The sequence below is a fragment of the Cornus florida genome, unplaced genomic scaffold (genome assembly GCF_030987335.1).
Source record: "Cornus florida cultivar Cherokee Brave unplaced genomic scaffold, ASM3098733v1 CherokeeBrave_3.0.0_Hap2_Chr08, whole genome shotgun sequence".
Lineage (NCBI taxonomy): Eukaryota > Viridiplantae > Streptophyta > Magnoliopsida > Cornales > Cornaceae > Cornus > Cornus florida.
In genome coordinates, this window is record NW_026775578.1 from 53182362 (window position 1) to 53202091 (window position 19730).

The 19730-nt window shown below is 38.2% G+C and overlaps 1 protein-coding gene across 2 annotated transcripts; it reads right to left on the reverse strand.

The window, feature by feature from the left end:
• Nucleotides 1-13794: 13794 nt before the first annotated feature.
• Nucleotides 13795-16787, reverse strand: LOC132271734 (septum site-determining protein minD homolog, chloroplastic). Of its 2 annotated transcripts, none has more exons than XM_059773203.1 (2): nt 15451-16787; nt 13795-14128 (listed from the first exon to the last, which is right to left on the reverse strand). In XM_059773203.1, exon 1 carries the CDS (start codon nt 16574-16576, stop codon nt 15584-15586), a length of 993 nt encoding a protein of 330 aa, XP_059629186.1. In that variant the 5' UTR covers nt 16577-16787; the 3' UTR covers nt 13795-14128; nt 15451-15583. The 2 variants fall into 2 exon arrangements, with proteins under 2 accessions (XP_059629186.1, XP_059629185.1); XM_059773202.1 differs by having other exon boundaries at nt 15443-16787.
• Nucleotides 16788-19730: the final 2943 nt, after the last annotated feature.

Here is a 19730-nt window from a genome sequence, read left to right on the forward strand (position 1 = left end):
ATTTAAAATTATAAGAGCAATTTTGGCAAGTACAATAATTTTCTTTTCTCTTTCATTCTATCCAAACTAACAACATACGGAGTAATATTTTCTCACAACTTTCTTGAAAAAATTTCAAGTTAACCAAATGCACCATGGAAACTTAATTTTCTTTTCCTTTACTTCACTTTCTTTCACTTTCACTTTCACTTTCCACCATCTATTTCCGTCTAACCAAATGAACCCTAATACCAACTAAGCAAGTGAGTTGTTTCGTTATATAATACATATATATCACTATCATCCCTGTCATAATATATATATAATCCCTGTCATAATATATATATATATATATATATATATATATATATAATATATACAGTAGTGTTTAATTGCTCCCTGGTGAGTAGGAAGCAATATACTCACTTTTACTCATAGCCTTAGGATTTAAACCAATGGTTAATGGGGAGAATAATTATTTTAGGAAATTAATATTATTTTAATTAGCCATTAATTATGAAATGACTATATTTGATACATTCTTAAAGGAAAAAATATATATATTTAACCATGAACTGCCATCACCCCACCATCACTGTCACCTCTATCCCGCCACCACCTCCACCACCACCACCACCTACACCACACCACCTCCACCCAGACAAATTTGATGGCTACTTTTGACTAAGAATTACCAAATCTACAAATTAATCAGCGTCCTTATAACTATTAGTGTATGTGGTGGTGATGGGTGGCAGTATGGTGGTTATAGAGGTGGCAGTGTTGTGGTGTGGTTGGGGGAGGTGGTCGTGGTAGTGGGGGAGGAGGTGGGTGGTGGTGACGAACCGATAGTGGTGGAAAGATGCATAGTTAAAGTCTAATCAGATTAAAAAAAAATTTATTATTATGTTTGCTTGGCCGTCGATTAGTCAAGCCTGACACAGTATTAATTGTGATTTTAAGGTTTGCTGTCATGACATGTATAATCCCATCATCTTGCTAATTGGGCCTTACCGAGAGCGAAGACACCTCTTGACTTCTCATCCACCAATCCAAGATCCTCCCAAGTTTCCTAAACATAGATTCCTATAGCACGAAGACCCTACTTTTGTCTCGTGCTATACGCAATGCCCTGATGGTGAGCCCTCTAGAGCTTCAGCCTTTCAAACCAGTATTGTCTGGCATAACACCAGGACTCGAGGTATTCGAGAGTTGGTCTCTCGAGACTTGATGGGCCTGGTGTGGTGCCAGGACTTAGGATGCTCGAGGATCGGCTTCTCGAGGCTTATTGGGCCTGGAGCGATTCCAGGGCTTGGTATGCTAGAAGTTTGATCATTCGAGGCTTGATGGGCCTAGAGCGATGCCAGGGCTTAGAGTGCTCGAAATTTGATCTTTCGAGACTTGATGGGCCTGGAGCGATGCCAGGGCTTAGAGTGCTTGAAGTTTGATCCTTTGAGGCTTGATGAGCCTGGAGCGATGCCAGGACTTAGAGTGCTTGAAGTTTGATCTTTTGAGGCTTGATGAGCCTGGAGTGATGTCAAGGCTTAGAGTGCTCGAAGTTTAATCTTTCGAGGCTTGATGGACCTGGAGCGATGCCAGGACTTAGAGTGCTCGAAGTTTGATCCTTCGAGGCTTGATGGGCCTGGAGCGATGCCAGGGTTTAGAATGCTCGAAGTTTGATCTTTCGAGGCTTGATGGGCCTGGAGCGATGCCAGGGTTTAGAGTGCTCGAAGTTTGATCTTTCGAGGCTTGATGGGCCTAGAGCGATGCCAGGGCTTAGAGTGCTCGAAGTTTGATCTTTCGAGGCTTGATGGGCCTGAAGCGATGCCAGGGCTTAGAGTGCTCGAAGTTCGATCTCTCGAGGCTTGACAGGCCTGGAGCGATGCCAGGGCTTAGGGTGCTCAAAGTTTGATCCTTCGAGACTTTTGACTTTTCAAATTCCCACGGAGGATTTGGCTAGGGTTGTATTAACTTGTCAACATGCCACATCAGCTTCTAATAAGTGACACCCACAGGCTGCAACTCAACCAAGTTCTACAAAACCTAAAATATTGTAATGGCATAATATACATCACAAAAGAATACAGAACAGAGTAGAATAATGGTGGGCATTGCTGGAAAGACCATTATCCCACTATCACATGTTTCTCCTTGTGTTGGACTGGTTGGAGACCTAGAGTTTCAGTTGCCTCCTGCATTATACTTTTAGAGACGAGAATATCTCCTTGTTCAATCTAAAGAATAGAGGCATCAATAGACATTAAGTAGAGGACTCTAATGACCATTTATTCTTGCAGTGCCAGTTTGCTAGTCATGTTTGGACATGGTTCTCAGACCTGTTACATTGGAACGTGTTTGTTTTCATACCCTAGTTCAATTGATCGAGTGGGCTTCTATTCCTTTTGCAGCAAATGCCATCAGACATAAAGTTTGTAGAAGACATATCCCTACAATTCTTTGAATCATTTGGCGGAACAATATGATACAACTGGACTGCTCAGATCTAGATCCCATGTGGTCCATCTCTATTTGTTGCCCAATTGACGAATTCACAAAAGTGTTCAATGTCACCACGAATACCTTCGAAAGTGTCTAGGAAAACATTAGTTTAATTAGTTCAAAAAGGACCAACATATAACTCATTAATTAAACAGAAATATAAAACTACAATACTAGCTCAGGGTGTTGACACAAGAAACAAGTTTAGAATCACCAGTATTGGATATTACAACACTATCTCAGGGATTTCCATGATCCTTAACCCCTAACCTCCCTTTGAAAAGTAGGAGCCTTGTACCGCTAGGCCACATGCCTGTTGGTATAATTTCCTTAAATTTGTTCTTAAATCCTTACCTGAATAATTACCGAAATCTATGGGTACCTCCATAGGTTGTCATCACTATTCCAAAGTACAGTTGAAGCAATCATGTCTGAATTTTGGTGTTATGAATTCTATTATAAAACACCCATGCTGAATCATATCCGACATCTAGACTCAAATGTCTTATTAGGTGCGAATTATTGTGTCCGTTGAGTGATTAAATACTCTGATTGCTTCATACTCATCATATCTTAGAATGCATATCAGTTGATCATGTAGTGCACGGTCTGTCGATCCTTCTGTAATATCCCACATTGTAGTGTACGCATTCGTATAGTTGTCGCTCTCCACCACAATGTGTACACTATAATGTGGGATATTACAGAAGGATCGACAGATCGTGCACTATATGATCAACTGATTTACATTCTAACATTAAAACGCATGAAGCAATTAGAGTATTTTAACCACTCAACGGATAAGACCTTAGTCTAGATGTCGGATGTATTCAGCACGGGTGTTTTATGATAGAATTCATGACACCAAAATTCAGACGTAAGACGTAATGGTTAGAGGGAAAAAATTGATAATATATGAGAAGATGATGGATGTTGTTTATACACAAGAATGAAAGCTCTAAGCAGACTTAAAAGAAGGAAAACAATGTGAAAGTGAAAGGGTAACTATGTAAGCGAAAGTGAAGCCGGGTAACTGTTAGCCGGTTATAGTGAAAGTGAATGGGGTACCTGTAACGTTCCAATAACAACACAAATTAGTTACTTGCAGATGTATAAAAACAAATTTCATGAAACCCCCAATACTATCACTTTTTGTATCAAATACTACCAACCTATTTTAGAAAACCCCCAACACTATGAGAGTGGATTACATTGCACCATGTTTGGGCTAAAAGGACGAAATTACCCCCAAATCAATTAAAAAACCAAAATAGGTATTTTACTAATTACTAAAATACCCTTGGTGACATTTGTATAACCAGAGCACAAAATAACCGCGTTTGGAAGAGTGTAGCATAGTAGCAAATGTAAAATTCTGAGCTGAATGCACAGTATTTGTGTTGAAACTTCATAATCTTAATGAATAATTGAATACATTATGTTTATACTTCGACAGTCTTCTGGTTCAGAGCTGTGTATCTCCATCTCTCCTTTTCCACAAAGTCTGCATCTAGGAACTGAGCAACAAAAGACCAAAGCCAGTAGGTGTCCTCAAAATCAGTAAGGAAGCTGAGTGCAGTAGTAACCACTCTTATACCCTAACCAGCTTTGTTTTTCCTCTTGTTCCCCGCTATGTTACTTTCTTCAGTTTTTCGTTTCTCTATGACTCTGTCTTTCTCTTCTTCATACTTATCTGAGAACCAAATTTAGTGTAAGTGCCCATACCTCATAGTTATTAAAAGCCCAAGGCGCACCAAGGCGCTAAAAGCCCCTTGGAGCCTAGGCGCGAGGCGCACAGCGAGGCGCGAGCTTGAGTGATGTGAAGCGCACAAGTATAATTTTAAAACAATAATTCTTAACAAAGATAACACAATTAAACAATGAACATCCAATAATAAAAACACTAAATAGAATGGAGTCAATGGAGTGATGGAACAAGTTAAATTCAGCAAACAAACATTCAGCAAACAACATTCACACTTTCAGCAAACACCATTCAGAAAGATGCATTCAAAATTTAAATAATCTAGCATACAGCATGTAGCAAAATTCAGTAAATTGCATTCAAAAGAAGAAAAAACAGAACACAGCAACACAAAAAAAAAATTAAAAAAAAAATAAAAAAAGAAAAGACAGGCAGCCTTCAAAGAAGAAAGGAGAAAAAAAATACAGCGAGAAAAAAAATACAAGCCAGAGAGAGAAATATATATATATATATATATATATAGACCCAAAAGAACAAAAACATAGATGGAGAATAAGATAGAAGAAGAAAAAATAAAAGAGACCCATAAAAAGAAAAAGACCGAGAAAAACACAAAACCAGATATATAGAAAGGAGGAAGAAAAAAAGAGACCCAGAAGAACAGAAATAGAGACGGAGAAAAAAAAAAAAAAAAAAAAACAGAGACCCATAAGAACAAAAACAGAGACCGAGAAAAAGATAGAAGAAAAAAAATAAGAGACCCAGAAAAAGAAAGAAGAAAGCCAGAGATATAGAGGTGAAGAAGAAAAAAAGAGACCAAAAAAAAAAAAAAAAAAGCGAGATATAGAGATTAGAGAGTAAGCAAATGAAGAGAGAGAGAGAGAGAAGAGGAGAAGAGAAGAGGAGGAGGAGGAAAAAAATTACTAAACTGGCCTGGTAGGTTGATTCGGTGATTCCGGCTTCATCTTCGTCGGATGGAAGCAACTAATAGCCCTCTCTTCTCTTCTCTTCTCTTCTCTTCTCTTCTTTCTTTCTTTCTCTTTCTTCTGTTTCCCACTCCCTCACATCTTTATTTCTGCTGCAGCTTTTGCTATAAATTGATTTGTTTTGTTGACTATTGTGATACATTGGGTTGCCTCACAAGTCACAAAAGGACAAATTTCCATTTTGTACTTAAAGTTTTTGTTTTGTACTTTCAGTTTCCAAAAGCTGTAACTATATATATATAATAATATAAAGTAAAAAAGGTACGTAATACATAAAAGGAAACAGCCAAACAAATTATAAAAGGACCACAGAATATATGAAGCGCGCCTAAGCGCGCCTCTTAAACCATCCAAGGCGCAGCCCAGGCGCGCGCCTAGTGAAGATCGCTGCGCCTGGGCTAGCATGAGGTGCAAAAGTTGCGCCTGTAGGTGCCTTGCGCCTAGGCGCGCGCCCAGGCGCGCTTTTAATAACACTGTCGTACCTTAGAAAAATATTGCTTCGATCAGCAAGCTTCTGTACAAGAACAGGTTCAACCTTTTCTCCTTTCCAATCATACACATTGAACGCCAATGTGTATCGACAAGATCCAAGCCCCTGTATTCAATCACCTCACTCGAGTCATTCCTATTCACACTGATTTTGGTGCTCTCATAGTGAACTAAATCAGTGTGTTCTTTTTTTGCTGTGACTTCTGTTTTGCTCATCTCAGAGTTCTCTCCTTGATGAGATCTTCCAGAATGCATCCTTACAGCAGATATAGGACTAGTGAAAGAGCTTGCTTTCGCTAATTCTTCTTGTGTCCCATAATTTGATGTTTGTTCGAGTTCTGTGTCAGTGACTGAAACAGCTTATTTACAGGGAGAAGACTTACTATTCTTGTGCTTGTAGACGCTTCTAAGACTGGAACAGTTGATTTTTTTACAAAGAGGCAAACAAATCCAGTTAGAGTTTCACCAAAAACCTTATAGAATGAACAAATGAAGAAGTCCGAGCGAAAAAGAGGGAGACCGAAACTGTCGATGTCCTTTGGTGCCAATGCACAAGCATCAAGCAAAACATGCCACCAATTTTCTTGGGCAACACTTATCCATTTATACAAATGTCACCAAGGGTATTTTAGTAATTGGTAAAATACCTATTTTGGTTTTTTAATTGATTTGGGGGTAGTTTCGTCCTTTTAGCACAAACATGGTGCAATGTGATCAATTCTCATAGTGTTGAGGGTTTTCTAAAGTAGGTTGGGAGTATTTGATACAAAAGGTGATAGTATTGGAGGTTTCGTGAAATTTGCCCTAAAAAAAATGTACGGCCACAACACTAGTAATATAGTCTTTGGAGATGACTATATGTAGATATACATCCCTATAAAACCTGTTAAACTGAAGAATAATACAGAAAAACATGTTACCTAAATCCCATAACCAAAAACAGAAAAACATGTTACCTAAATCCCAAATACCCCTTCACTTGTTGATGCTCTGCTGGACTGTGGATGGTGTAGTTGTTGCTGCTATACTTGCCACTACACAATTTGTAACCTGTAAAAATAGAAGCACAAATCAGAAGTCAAAGGACAATTAAAAACTCTTATTATGATTGGGGGTAGTGTTGTTCAAGTTTGCAAACCTGAGGGGACAACTGGATCACAACTCTTCCTAAATTGTATCTACTTGTCTTTATTGCAAACATGAGAAGGGTGTGAGTGTAAATCATCCTAAATTTTATTTTGTCCTTTTATAAATTTATAACTTTGAGGGAGGTTGGTGTAATTATTTTGTTCTTTTATAAATTTATCCCTGTTATTTTTATTTCAATATAAATAATTATTTTTTATATTTGAAACGAATAACTAAGTTGTCATAATGGTTACAAATAACCCTAAATAGAGAGAGAGAGAGAGAGAGAGAGAGAGGGGGGACTAGAGCGAAAGTATCATTTCTTGGTAACTACTCCACTTCTTTTTATATGTAGGAAAAGCACTACTAGTTACACAGAAAGAAAACAGAGATTGAAAAGATAAAAAGAAAGAGTAATTTGAAAATCATGATGAGTTTGATGAGTAGGAGAGCGACCTGGATAGATTTCAAAAACGCAATGATTGTTCTCAATGCAGCATCATCAATTGTTGTTCTCTATGAGTTTGGGAAGAAACTCATAGAAGCCAATGAAAGGGACAAGGACAAGAAGATGGCTGGGATTCGGGGTTGAAAAGGTTTATATTTAGAAGCCAATGAAAGGGACAAGGACAAGAAGATGGCTGGGATTCGGGGTTGGAAAGGTTTATATTTGTGTTTGTCTTTCATATTTTTCTTTTCTATTTTTTGTTGTGGGCAACGGGTCGGGTCACCTTAAGAAATGGGCTATGCTTTTGCAGCAATGGAACTTCATCGTACAAATTTGATTCAAAAGAGTATTAAGATGATTCAGCAATAGGGTCATGATCCAAGTTTGATTCAAAAGAGTATTACAAATTGTAGTATCACATTCACACTTCTACATATGGTATGAGACCAAAAGAACATACATTCCAGTGCATAGCATACATTAAAAATACTAATAAAATATTGGTTTAAAAATACTAATAAAATACATACATTCCAGCGCAACACTTTCGGTTACTTTTGTTGTCATTTATACAGTAGTACATTTGTTGCTAAAAAGAGGCCCAGATGGGAAACAAAAATTAGTATCTCCAAAGCCTTTTTTAACTGGCCATCAAGTCAAAGCAATTATGCAACACTTACTTTACCAAACATGTTTCGATACTTTTGCTTCAAAAATTTTGCAACAAATTTTATATTAACAAACATGCTTTGAATAAAAAATGAACACACCCCACAACAAAAGAATTCTTTATGTTTCGGATGAAAACATACATGCAAAACAGAAACAGTTGCCAATTGGGCCTCCTGCGTTTTGCTAGGAGTATGTCACACACACAAAAACAAAAAAACACCTAAAACAAAACTATAACAAAAACTAAAACTAAAAAAAAAAAAACAAAAAAATTATACTTGACTACATTTAAAATCACCCATTGCATCTTTCTTCCCTTAAGGAGAAGTGACCACAAACCCTGTTCATCTCATTTATTCACATCCACATTGACCATACTAACATGCCAACGTTGAAAGCACAAATATACCAGTCACCATTAAAAGGGACTGACCACTCTCCTATGCCCTGATTCAATTTTGTATGAAACAAGCAAAAACCCATGGGAAATGCACAAAAACTAACTCCTGAGTAATTCAGTTTTGTATACAGAAATTGAAGTATGAACATAATTATCCTATTTCTCTACTTTTGACCCAATAGTTTTACCAAAGAAGCCCAATCCCAGAATTTGTAATTAGGCCTGGGAAACACATGGTGTTATTCAGACAATACATAGAAGACTAATAGACGATAACAAATGAGAAACTACAGTCTAAACCAATTTAGCTAGCATCAAGAAACGCGGTCACACACTTTTTGCCCGCACCCGGGCTCGAACCCTCCCTTCCTCTTTGAGGATGGGGAAGTTTAACCATTAGGCTAGATGCCCTCAGGTAGCATCACATGTTTAAGAAAGGATGATGTAAAGACAAGCAGCAACACATCCTGTAGGCTAACAAGTTTCTTTGATAAGGGAAAACTAGTGGTCCAATTTGAGTTTAAGATTGACATTGCTGCTATCAAGGTGGTGTTGAGCCCCCAGTTTTGATCTCGAGGTCTGCTGCAAGCCTGCAAGTCAGACTGTCAGGCAAGATATGGTGTACTCTGAAGCACTGATTCTACAAATTAAACCCTTTTTCCAAGTTTGTGGGAGTTAGATTTTCCACTAGAAACCATTGCTTGATCAGCTGATTTGGTCATCAAAATCTTCTAGTGGAGGTCAGCGTACGAATCTAGCAATAAAGAACTCTGCATCCATTAGAGGCAGGACACTCCCCGATTAAAAGTCTCCAGTCTGGTAAACTCTGCAACTTAGGTTCAAGAATGATTTGGCGTTAGGGTCTGAAACATAAAATACAGTCGGCTACAGACCTCTGCATGATGCTCAATAGAGTATTAACTTGCACATGGGTGTATGACAATTCTGCTTCATCCTTGGTACAAATGGTACAAGAGCAGATGAACCTACTAAGTTCCAGTGAAAAGACCTCCAGTAAAATCCATGTCTCAAACTCGGTCTCAAAAATAGGGCGAACTAGATTTCTCAGTTCATCGACAAGTGGTAGGGAGTATAGCACAAAGAGTATCACAAGAAATCTCTAACTATATAATGTTTAAAACTCACCCCCTGCATGACTACACAGAAACTCACCCCCTGCATCTTTCTCTGGATGTTGCCTTCTCATATAGTTCGTATTGGCTATATCTTTGAAGGAGACTGACCACTCTCCTTTACTGATACAATTTTTTCATGAAACAAACAGAACCTATTCAAAATGCACAGGAATTTGCTAAAAAACAATAAAATATTTTGGTTCAGAATACAGAAATACAAAATAAGCATAATCATCCTATTTAACAGCTTTTGACCCAAGAGTTTACTAGAGAATCCCATTCCCACTAGTTAGGTTGTTAAAAAGATCAATAAATAATAATACCTATAGTCTCAAGTAACAAAACTACATCAGATGAACTAGACAAATAAAAGTCTGGCAGCAGGTCTCAAATAGTAGGAAGATGAATTAGGCTTCGGAACTATATATGATGTTATATAGACAATAAATGGAAGGCCTGAAAAAATAAAATAAAAACCATGAGAAACTACAGCCCACCATCACTCTAGCAACATCAAAGCTCTAAGAAAGGATGCCGTAACTGACTTGAAGACTAGTTCTCCATCAAAACTGTCAGTCGTCTGCTAGCAAACATCTATAACAACATACAGCATAGATATTGAATGGAACAACGAACCACTAATTTATCTGTTTTTATAACCATAAATCAACAGAAAAGATTAGTGCTAATCTAATAACAGGGTTCCACAAATTTATGACTTATGATACTAGTGATGAGGGAGCTTTGAGATTTGGTGATATATTTTAGCATTGTTGATTGTACCAGAATATAACAAAAAAGTTATTAATGGGTAATGAAACAGAGCTCATTCCTTCAAGCTTTATCAACCAAATAGGCGTCAAGCTAAAATAGACGATGCTAGACCGCTCCTACAGTCCTATGAGGTTAAAAATTACGTGAAATGCAATTCCGAAGTACGCCTTGATGACCAGTAGGGCGTTCTTGACGCCTGCAAATTGTTTTTGATCACAGAACAAGATGACTAATGGTGAAATCCGTCTCAAGTTGTCATCAATACCATCAAGAAGACATCACTTGCACCGGAAAATGATTTTCTTCATCAGCGACATGGCTTTCAAGCCCCAACAGTAGTTTAGCATCCAATGACAAATCAGCTAATCTTATTTGATAAAGATTTAAGTAATAAGTAACATTACCAAAACCACATCAGTTTGTATTATATGTCATAACATACTTATTGTCACTCCCCCCTCTCCCAACCCCCCCAAAGCATCCATATGAAATTCGTTTTAACCCACCCCCAAAGCATTCATTAAAAATTCATTTTAACGAAAATGGTGATGCATAAGCAAAATCATGCAGTCATTACAAGGATCATTACCCAGTATAGTTCTCGTTAACCAAAGGTGGTGCGAGAAGCAAACTAGATACAGAAATCAACTTTGGCATTACAAAAAGTAATTCAAATTCATAGGAACCAATGATACATGTATCTAACAAATAATGAGACAAATTAAGAATCAAAAGCTTATATGACGCACAATCTCTGAAGTTTGGAAAACCAACTGAACTAAACAAGCTTGGATATTTAGCAGATCATGATAAAACAATATGATGCACAAAGAAATATAGATAGGGACAGAAAACATCTCTAAACAAATATAGGCATATCAATCAGAAGTTCTACCAAATTACTGATTACAACTGAACTAATACAGGTTACAAATAGAAATTCATTTCAAATGGAAGCACTATAACCAAAACTATCAAATAAAGAACAGTGAAAATATCAAAATGAGAAAAAACAAACATTACCCACTACTGTACACAGCTTCCTCTTTCCTCCTCATCCCCAACTAGCAACTCCTACTCAAAACACAAGTCAACTACCTGTACTCCAAAAATGACACACAACCCAAAGAATTCTATAAACTCCATAGCCCCAATTCAAATGAGTTCAGTTTTTCTACCCTCCGAAAAATGAGAAAAAACCACGGTTTTTTGGTTCCTCCTCCATCACCACAGCTTGCATGCTGTCTTGCTCAACCAGCCTCCAAGCTGCCTGCTCGAAAGAACAAACATTCCAGCGTATACATTTAAAAACTAAGTCAAGAGAATGGAAAAACTAAATCTATTAGGGCCAGTTTGGCAACCAGTTTTGTTGCATGTTTTGTGTTGCGGATGGTTTACTGCAGAGAAGCAAAACCCCTTAACACACTTGGTAACTTTTGTTACCCAAAAAGAGGCCCAAATAGAAAACCAAAATTTGGTATTTCCTAATGTTTTCTCACTGCAACAAAAACATTCTAATAGTGCACAGTACCCAAAAAAATAAATAAATAAAACACTCTAGGTAGCCATTAAGTCAAAGCAATCATGCAATGCTTTTTTACCAAAATCTTGCAACAAATTTTACGTTACCAAACATACTTTCAATCACAAATGAACACACTCCACAACAAAAACATTGTTCTTGTTTCAAATGAAAACAGAAACACAAAATGGAAATAGTTGCCAAATGAGCCCTAAGTTCACTGCCTTTTGCAAGGAGCATGTCACAAAAAAACTGATACTTGACAACACAGAGACTCACTCCTTGCATCTTTCTTCCAATGTTACCTTAAGGAGAAGTAACCACACACCCTGCTCATCTCATATTATTATTCAAATCCACATTGACTATACTAACATGCCAAAGTTACAAGCACAAAGATACCAGACACCATTAAAAGGAATAACCCCTATCCCATGCCCTGATTCAATTTTTTATGAAACAAGCAAAAACCCATGGGAAATGCACAAAAACTAACTCCTAAGGAAATCAGTTCTGTATACTGAAATTAAAGTACAAACATAATTATCCTATTTCACTACTTTTGACCCAAGAGTTTCACCGAAGAAACCCCTCTCAAACAGTTGGAAGTGGCAATTAGGCTTGGGAAACACATAAAATACTAAAAGAAGATAAAAGCATGAGAAACTACAGTCTAACCAGATTAGCTAGCATCAAATGTTTAAGAAAGGATGATGTAAAGACAAGCAGCATGGATACCAATGGAATTAAAAAAAATGAAACCCATTAATTTCTCTCAGTTTATAGAATATTAGATAGAATTGAATATTGCTAAACTAATGACAAGGTTCTCCAAGGTTACACTGCCTATTATGTTGCTAGTGATGAAACACGCTCAAATATCATGAGCGTTGGGAGTTAGTGATATACTTCTACTATTATTGTAATAAAATATAGAATAAAATCATAAAGGGGCAAACACCCATAATCTATTCATTCAAGTGTTATCGACCAAAATAGGCATTCAGTGTGACCTTCTGTTACTTGCTGTGACACTCTGAATGTACATATAATAATTAGAAAGAACCAATCTAGACTAACTTTTTTTTTTTTTTTTTTGATAAATATGAGCAGCTATAGACTAAAAAGTTTTTTATAAGGGAAAACTAGTGGTCCAAGATTGTCATTGCGGCTATCCAGAAGGCATTTCGCATCCTTTTATTTTTTTCTTTGCTATACACACCCATGCTTTCACTGAGGCTCGAACCCTTGACCTCCCTTTGACATTGAGCATCATGGCCTGATACTTCCAAGGGATTTATTAAGCCCCAAGTTCTGAGTTTCAGGTCTGGTGCAAGTCAGACTGTCGGGCAAGAGATGCTGTGCTCTAAAGCAATAAGCTTCGGATTAAATCCTGTTTCCAATTTTGTGGGAGTTAGATTGTCCACTAGAGACCATTGCTTGATCATCTGACTTGGTCAAAATCTTCTAGCAGAGTTCAGCGTGTGAATCAGGCAATCAAGACTCTGCATCCATTAGAGGCAGGACACGCCCGATTAAAAGTCTCCAGGTAAACTCTGCAACTTAAGGTTCAAGATTGATTTAGCGGAAGGATCGAAAACATAATACAGTTGGCAACAAACCCTTTGATCCTGCACATAGTTGTATGACAATTCTGCTTCATCCTTAGTGTACATGGTACAAGCACGGATGAACCTACCAGTGAAAAGACCTCCAGTAGAATCTCTGTCTCAAAGTCAGTCTCAAATATAGGGATTAGGGAGAACTAGATTTCTAAGTTCATTGCTTTGAAAAGTGGTAGGAAGTATAACACACAGAGTATCACAAAAAATCTCTAACTATATTGTGTTTAAAACACACAAACATTGATGCTTGACTACACAGAAAGTCACTCCTTGCATCTTTCTCTGAATGTTACCTTAAAAGGAGAAGTGACCAAACACCTGGTTCATCTCATATACTTCGTATTGGCTATTCTAACATTGCAGAGTCATAAACATAAATAAACCCATATCTTTGAAGGAGACTGGCCGCTCTGTTCAAAACAAACAGAACCTATTCAAAATGCACAGAAATTTACTACAAAAACAATGAAATATTATGGTTCAGAATACAGTTCTGTATGCAGAAATATAAAACAAGCATAAGCATCCTATTTAACTGCTTTTGACCCAAGAGTTTACTGGGGAATCCCATTCCTCCTACTAGTTAGGTAGTCAAAAAGTTCAAAAAATAAATAAAATAGTAATACCTATAGTCTCAACTCTCAAGTAGCAGCAACTACATCAGATGAACTAGACAAATAAAAGTCTTGCAGCAGGTCTCAAATAGTTGGAAGATGAATTAGGCTTCGGAACTATATGATGTTATATAGACAATACATGGAAGACCTGAAAAAAAAAAAAAAAAAATCCATGAGAAACTAAAGCCTACCATCACTCTAGCAACATCAAAGCTCTAAGAAAGGATGCCGTAACTGACTTAAAAGTTTAAAACTAGTGTTCTCCATCAAAACTGTTAGTTGTTTGCTAGCAAACATCTCTAACAACATACAGCATGGATACCGAATGGAATAAAGAACCACTAATTTATCTGTTTTTATAACCATAAATCATCAGAAAAGATTAGTGCTAATCTAATAACAGGTTTCCCCAAGGTTATGACTTGTGATACTAGTGATGGAGGAGCTTAGTGACGTATTTTACCATTGTAGATTGTACCACAATATAATAAAAAAAGTTATTAATGGGTAATAAAATTAAAACAAAATTCAAGTTTTATCAACCAAATAGACATCAAGCTAAAATAGAAGCTGCTAGACCTATTCTACAGTCCTAGTTGCTAACTAACTAATAATGAGGTTAAAAATTATGTAAAACGCAATTCCGAAGTACACCTTGATGAGGTGCAGGGCATTCTTGACGCCTCCAAATTGTTTTTGATCACATAACAAGATGACTAATGGTCAAATTTGTCTCAAGTTGTCATCAATACTATCAAGATGACATCACTTGCACCGGAAAATGGTTTTCTTCATCACCGAGATGGCTTTCAAGCCCAGCAGTAGTTTAGCATCCAATGACAAATCAGCTAATCTTATTTGATAGAGATATATAAGTAACATTACCAAAACCATGTCAATTTGTACTATATGTCATAACATAATTATTGTCACTCCCCCAACCCCCCCCCCCCCCCCCCCCCCCCCGCGCAATCCCCAAACCCCCGCCCCCCAAAGCATCCATATGAAATTCGTTTTAACATTAATGGTGATTCATAAGCAAAATCGTGCCGTCATTACAAGGATCATTACCTAGTATAGTTCCTGTTAATCAAAGGTGGTGCGAGAACCAAACTGGATACAGAAATCAACTTTGGCATTACCAAAAGGTATTCAAATTCATAGGAACCAATGATACATGTATCTTACAAATAATGAGACAAATTAAGAATCAAAAGAATATATGACGCACAATCTCTGATATTGGAAAACCAAATGAACTAAACAAATTCGGATACTTAGAAAATCATGAGGAGACAAAATGATTAATAAATGCATATTAATCAAAAGTTCTACCATATTCCTGAATACAACTGAACTAATACAGGTTGCAAGTAGAAATTCAATTCTGAAGGTAGCACTAGAACCACAACTATCAAGTAAAGAACAGTGAAAATATAAAAATGAGAAAAACAAACATCACCCACTTACTGTACACAGCTTCCTCTTTCCTCCTCGTCCCAACTAGTAACTCCTACTCAAAACACAAGTCAACTAACTCTACTAAAAAATCACACACAACCCAAAGAATTCTATAGCCCCAGTTCAGATTAATGCACTTTCTCTACCCTCCGAAAAACGAGAAAAACCCACGCTTCTTTGGCTCCTCCTCCATCACCACAGCTTGCATGCTGTCTTGCTCAACCAGCCTCCAAGCTGCTTGCTCGAAAGCCAACCCTGCCAATGTAGGTGGCTTATTCAATACAAGTGGGAATCCTCGATTAGTACTACGAATAACCTCTGCATCCTCCGGAATCACTCCCAACAATGCCAATCCCAACATCTCTTGAACATCAAGCACAGACATCATATCTTCTCCTTTGATCAAATCTGTCCGAACCCGGTTGACAATCATCTTTATATCCCTAATTCCATCACACTCGAGCAGTCCTGTGACCCTATCAGCGTCACGTAAGGCTGTAATGTCGGGCGTGGTCACCAAAACCGCCTCATTGGCCGGTGTAATCGCCGTAATGAATCCGGCATCGATGCCTGCTGGACAATCAATTAGAATAAAGTCCGGGCAACCTTCTTGACGGTCTTTTAGCGCATCAACGAGCCAAACTAGGGCTTTTCCACCAAACCCAATTGGGAGTTTCGACCTAGGCTTCGATATACACAACAATTCGAAGTTGGACCACCGCTTGTCGCGTACTAGGGCTTGGTCGAGCCTACAATCGCCGTTGAGGACTTCGACGACGGTGTAATTGACTCTGTTTTCGAGCCCAAGGAGAAGGTCGAGGTTTCGGAGACCAACATCGGCATCAATGGCCACCACTGAGAAGCCGAGACGGGCGAGAGAGAGGCCCATATTGGCGGTGGTGGTGGTCTTGCCAACACCGCCCTTGCCGGAGGTGATGACGACAACTCGTGGGGTTTCTCCGGCCAATTGGGGCTTGCGGTTGTATTGGAGGACTGATTGTACGGTAGTTGTGGTGTAGGGTTTGGTCCTGTAATAGGGTTTTGGAGGTTTTAGGAACTTTGTGTTGAAGGGTCTGGAAGTGGATGTATAGAGAGAGGAGGGTTTAGGGTTTGTAAGCGGTTGCAATGACATCATTGCTGTTGTGAGTGTTGGGGAGAGAGAGAAAAAAAGAGGGGCTTGGGGCTTGGGGAAGAAGATCCAAAGTCTTCTGAGCTGAGTTGAGAGGGACTTGGAAAATGAGAGATGGAAAATGAGAGAATTGGTAATAGAAGTTTGGAAGATGACGAAAAAGTGCAAAATTCAGGGATTACGTTGCTGATAAACTAGCTTGTGGGAGGGCTTTTATGACATTTTATGACAGACCTCCCTATCATCCATTAGAAGCTGGTCCAGTTTGTGTCACTCAAAATCTCAACTGACCAATTACCCATCCCAACAAAGCTAGATGCAGATTTTCAGTCAGCCTAAAAAATGATTGGGTTAATTACAATGACACCCCTGAGGTTTACTATAATTACAATTATATATAAGTTAGACTATTTTTGGACGATGACACCCCACTAGATTTGATAAAGTTAACAAAGGCACCTCTTGCTAGAATTTTTTATCCAAACATACCCTTAAAATGTGAGAAAAGACCAAATTGCCCTTCAATAAAATACTAATTTTTAATTTAAAATATTCAAATCTTCAAATGACAGAATTACCCTTATTAATTCTAATTTTATATCTCTATCCTCTCTCACTGAAAACCAGAAATTTTGCCCCCAAAACCACCACCACCCACCACTGCCACCTCCACCAAAAAACGAAACAAAGAGATTGCAAATGGGTTTAGTGAGAATTATTGCGTACTATTAATTAATTTCTCTGTGCCTATCCAATGTGTTTCTTCAATTTTGTGGGCAAATAAATATATATATATATATTTCTTGAAAGAATGAACAGGGGCAATAGTGGTAGAGAGAGTGGAGGCGGTGCCGGGCTTTCGTCAAAGCATCCACTGGCCGTGGAGACTCGGCGGCGAGCTTGCGAGCAAAATGGAGAGCACGAGTGTGGATGAACTGCGGCAAAGCGGTGACGGACTAGCTATGACAGCTTAATGAAGCCGATAGAGACGGGCTGGTTAACTGCGGCGGTGAGCAAGGAGGGACTTTCGGCTTTGATGATGTCCACCGGCGGGCAAGGAGAACTCGGTTGTGGATATCTGCGACCGGCAATGAGAGCGACGGCGAGCTCGGCCAATGGCTGTGGATCGGTGAGACAGATTTGGATGTCCACCGGCAGGGACTCTCGGCTTTGATGATGTCCACTGGCGGGCAAGGAGAAGTCGGCTATGATTTGCGACCGGCGATGAGAGCGACGGCGAGCTCGACCAGTGGTTGTGGACGGTGAGACAGATCCGGCGAGGGAGGTGGAGCACGGCTGTGGTTGGCAACGGTGCTACTATCCCAATTTTTTGTTGGACTTGGTTTTATATATATATATATATATGATGGTGTTGATGTAATAATGTATATATATAAGGGCAAAATTGACTTTTCATAAGTTCTGATATTTTTCCACAAAAATGAATTAAACATTGAAGGGCAATTTCGTCTTTTTAACATTTTAAGGGCTTGTTTGGATCAAAATTCTCACAGGGGGTGTCATTGTTCAAAAAATGGCTAAGTTATATATGGTTGTTAATACATCAAACCTCAGGGAGTGTCGTTGTAATTAACCCAAAATAATTTTACCATTCGAAAAAAGAAAAAAAAAAAATTTAATGATTTTATTTATTTGTTTATTTTTAAAATTTTTACATGTAGTTCGATTGTGGTATCTCGTCAATGCTCTCTCACCCGTCCAGGCAATAGTGCCTAGTAGTCTAAAAATGAGTTTCATTACATAAACAAACTCTCACACATATCTTTTTAAATTTATGAGGGCATTCATTTTAGAGTTAATTCCATAAAATATGCAATACTTTCAAATTTTAATCATAAATTTTGAATCTATTATATAAAATTCTCATGCTTTAAAGTTTAAAAAGTGATTAAATTGCCCAAATATCCATATTCAGCTCGTTAACTGGGTTGTGAAGAGGCAAATTTGATCTTGCTATTATTTAATGTTGTATTAAAAATTAAAAAGAATTTGGATTAATTTCATAAAAGGCTTACGGGTTTTAAATTTTGATCACAAACTCCCAACTTATTTCATAAAACCCCCACCACTTAAAAAAGTGATCACATTGCCCCAACTTTTTAAACGTGCGTGTGATGATCACATGCACCTATAAATCCTATTTTATGACGAAATTGCCCCTTAATGGTAATGTGATTTTCCATCCCCTGTTGATTAATTTCGTTATTCCAAAAAATATCCCTATCCCTTCTTCTTCACCTCTATCCGAACAAATGCATTCGCAGCCCTAATAAAGGCCATTTTGCAGCGAGGATGAAAGGGAGGAGAGAGACAATGACAAGTGCCACGATGACGTAGTCGACGATGGTGAAGCTATTGTAGTTGAGGAAGGAGAGGGCAAGATTGGAGAAGAGGATTGCGAGGTAGCGAGAGACCCGAAGCGAAACGGGGAAGATTTTCTTAATGTAGTCAATGTAGAGTATGGGGAAGGCGACGAGGTTTATGATGACGGAGAGGAATTTCTAGGTGCTCATTAGGGAGCCAGTGAAGGGTTCGAAGGCCATCCTATATATACCAAGTTCCCTCTGCGGGTCTCGCCTCCCACAAAAACGCTTAAAACAGCCCATTTGAGTCTCAAACGTCGCAAACGACGCAAAGTAGTGCAAAACGGATAATGACAACATAAACGAAGAATACAGTGATGTCAAAAAAATTTCGAACTCAAATATCAAGCATGGGACCCACCCGGCACTTTCCGGGCGCGAAACCAAAACTGACTGAAATGAACCCAAATGAGTTTCTAAGGGTTTTAAATTCGAAAAAACATCCCGCACAACTCCCAGAACACCATGACACGCATCCCCTTGCACAAAATAAAATAAAAAGAAAAATGTCTGAAAAATCGAAAAATTCAAGAACATCATAGACACAATCACCAAGAAAAGGCAATGATGAACATTAACATTTAGAAACCGCTCAACTTCCAAAGGCAGTTCCTTACATGAATCGAATTCATAAAAGGATTTAGGGGCAAAGTGTAGAGGCAAATTTTACCGAAGGTCCAGCAAGAAAAGACTCAACACAATAATGGCCGAAAGTAAATGATGAACAATAAAAATTTAAGACCTCGTATGTAACGGTCTATAACGGCTCAAAATAT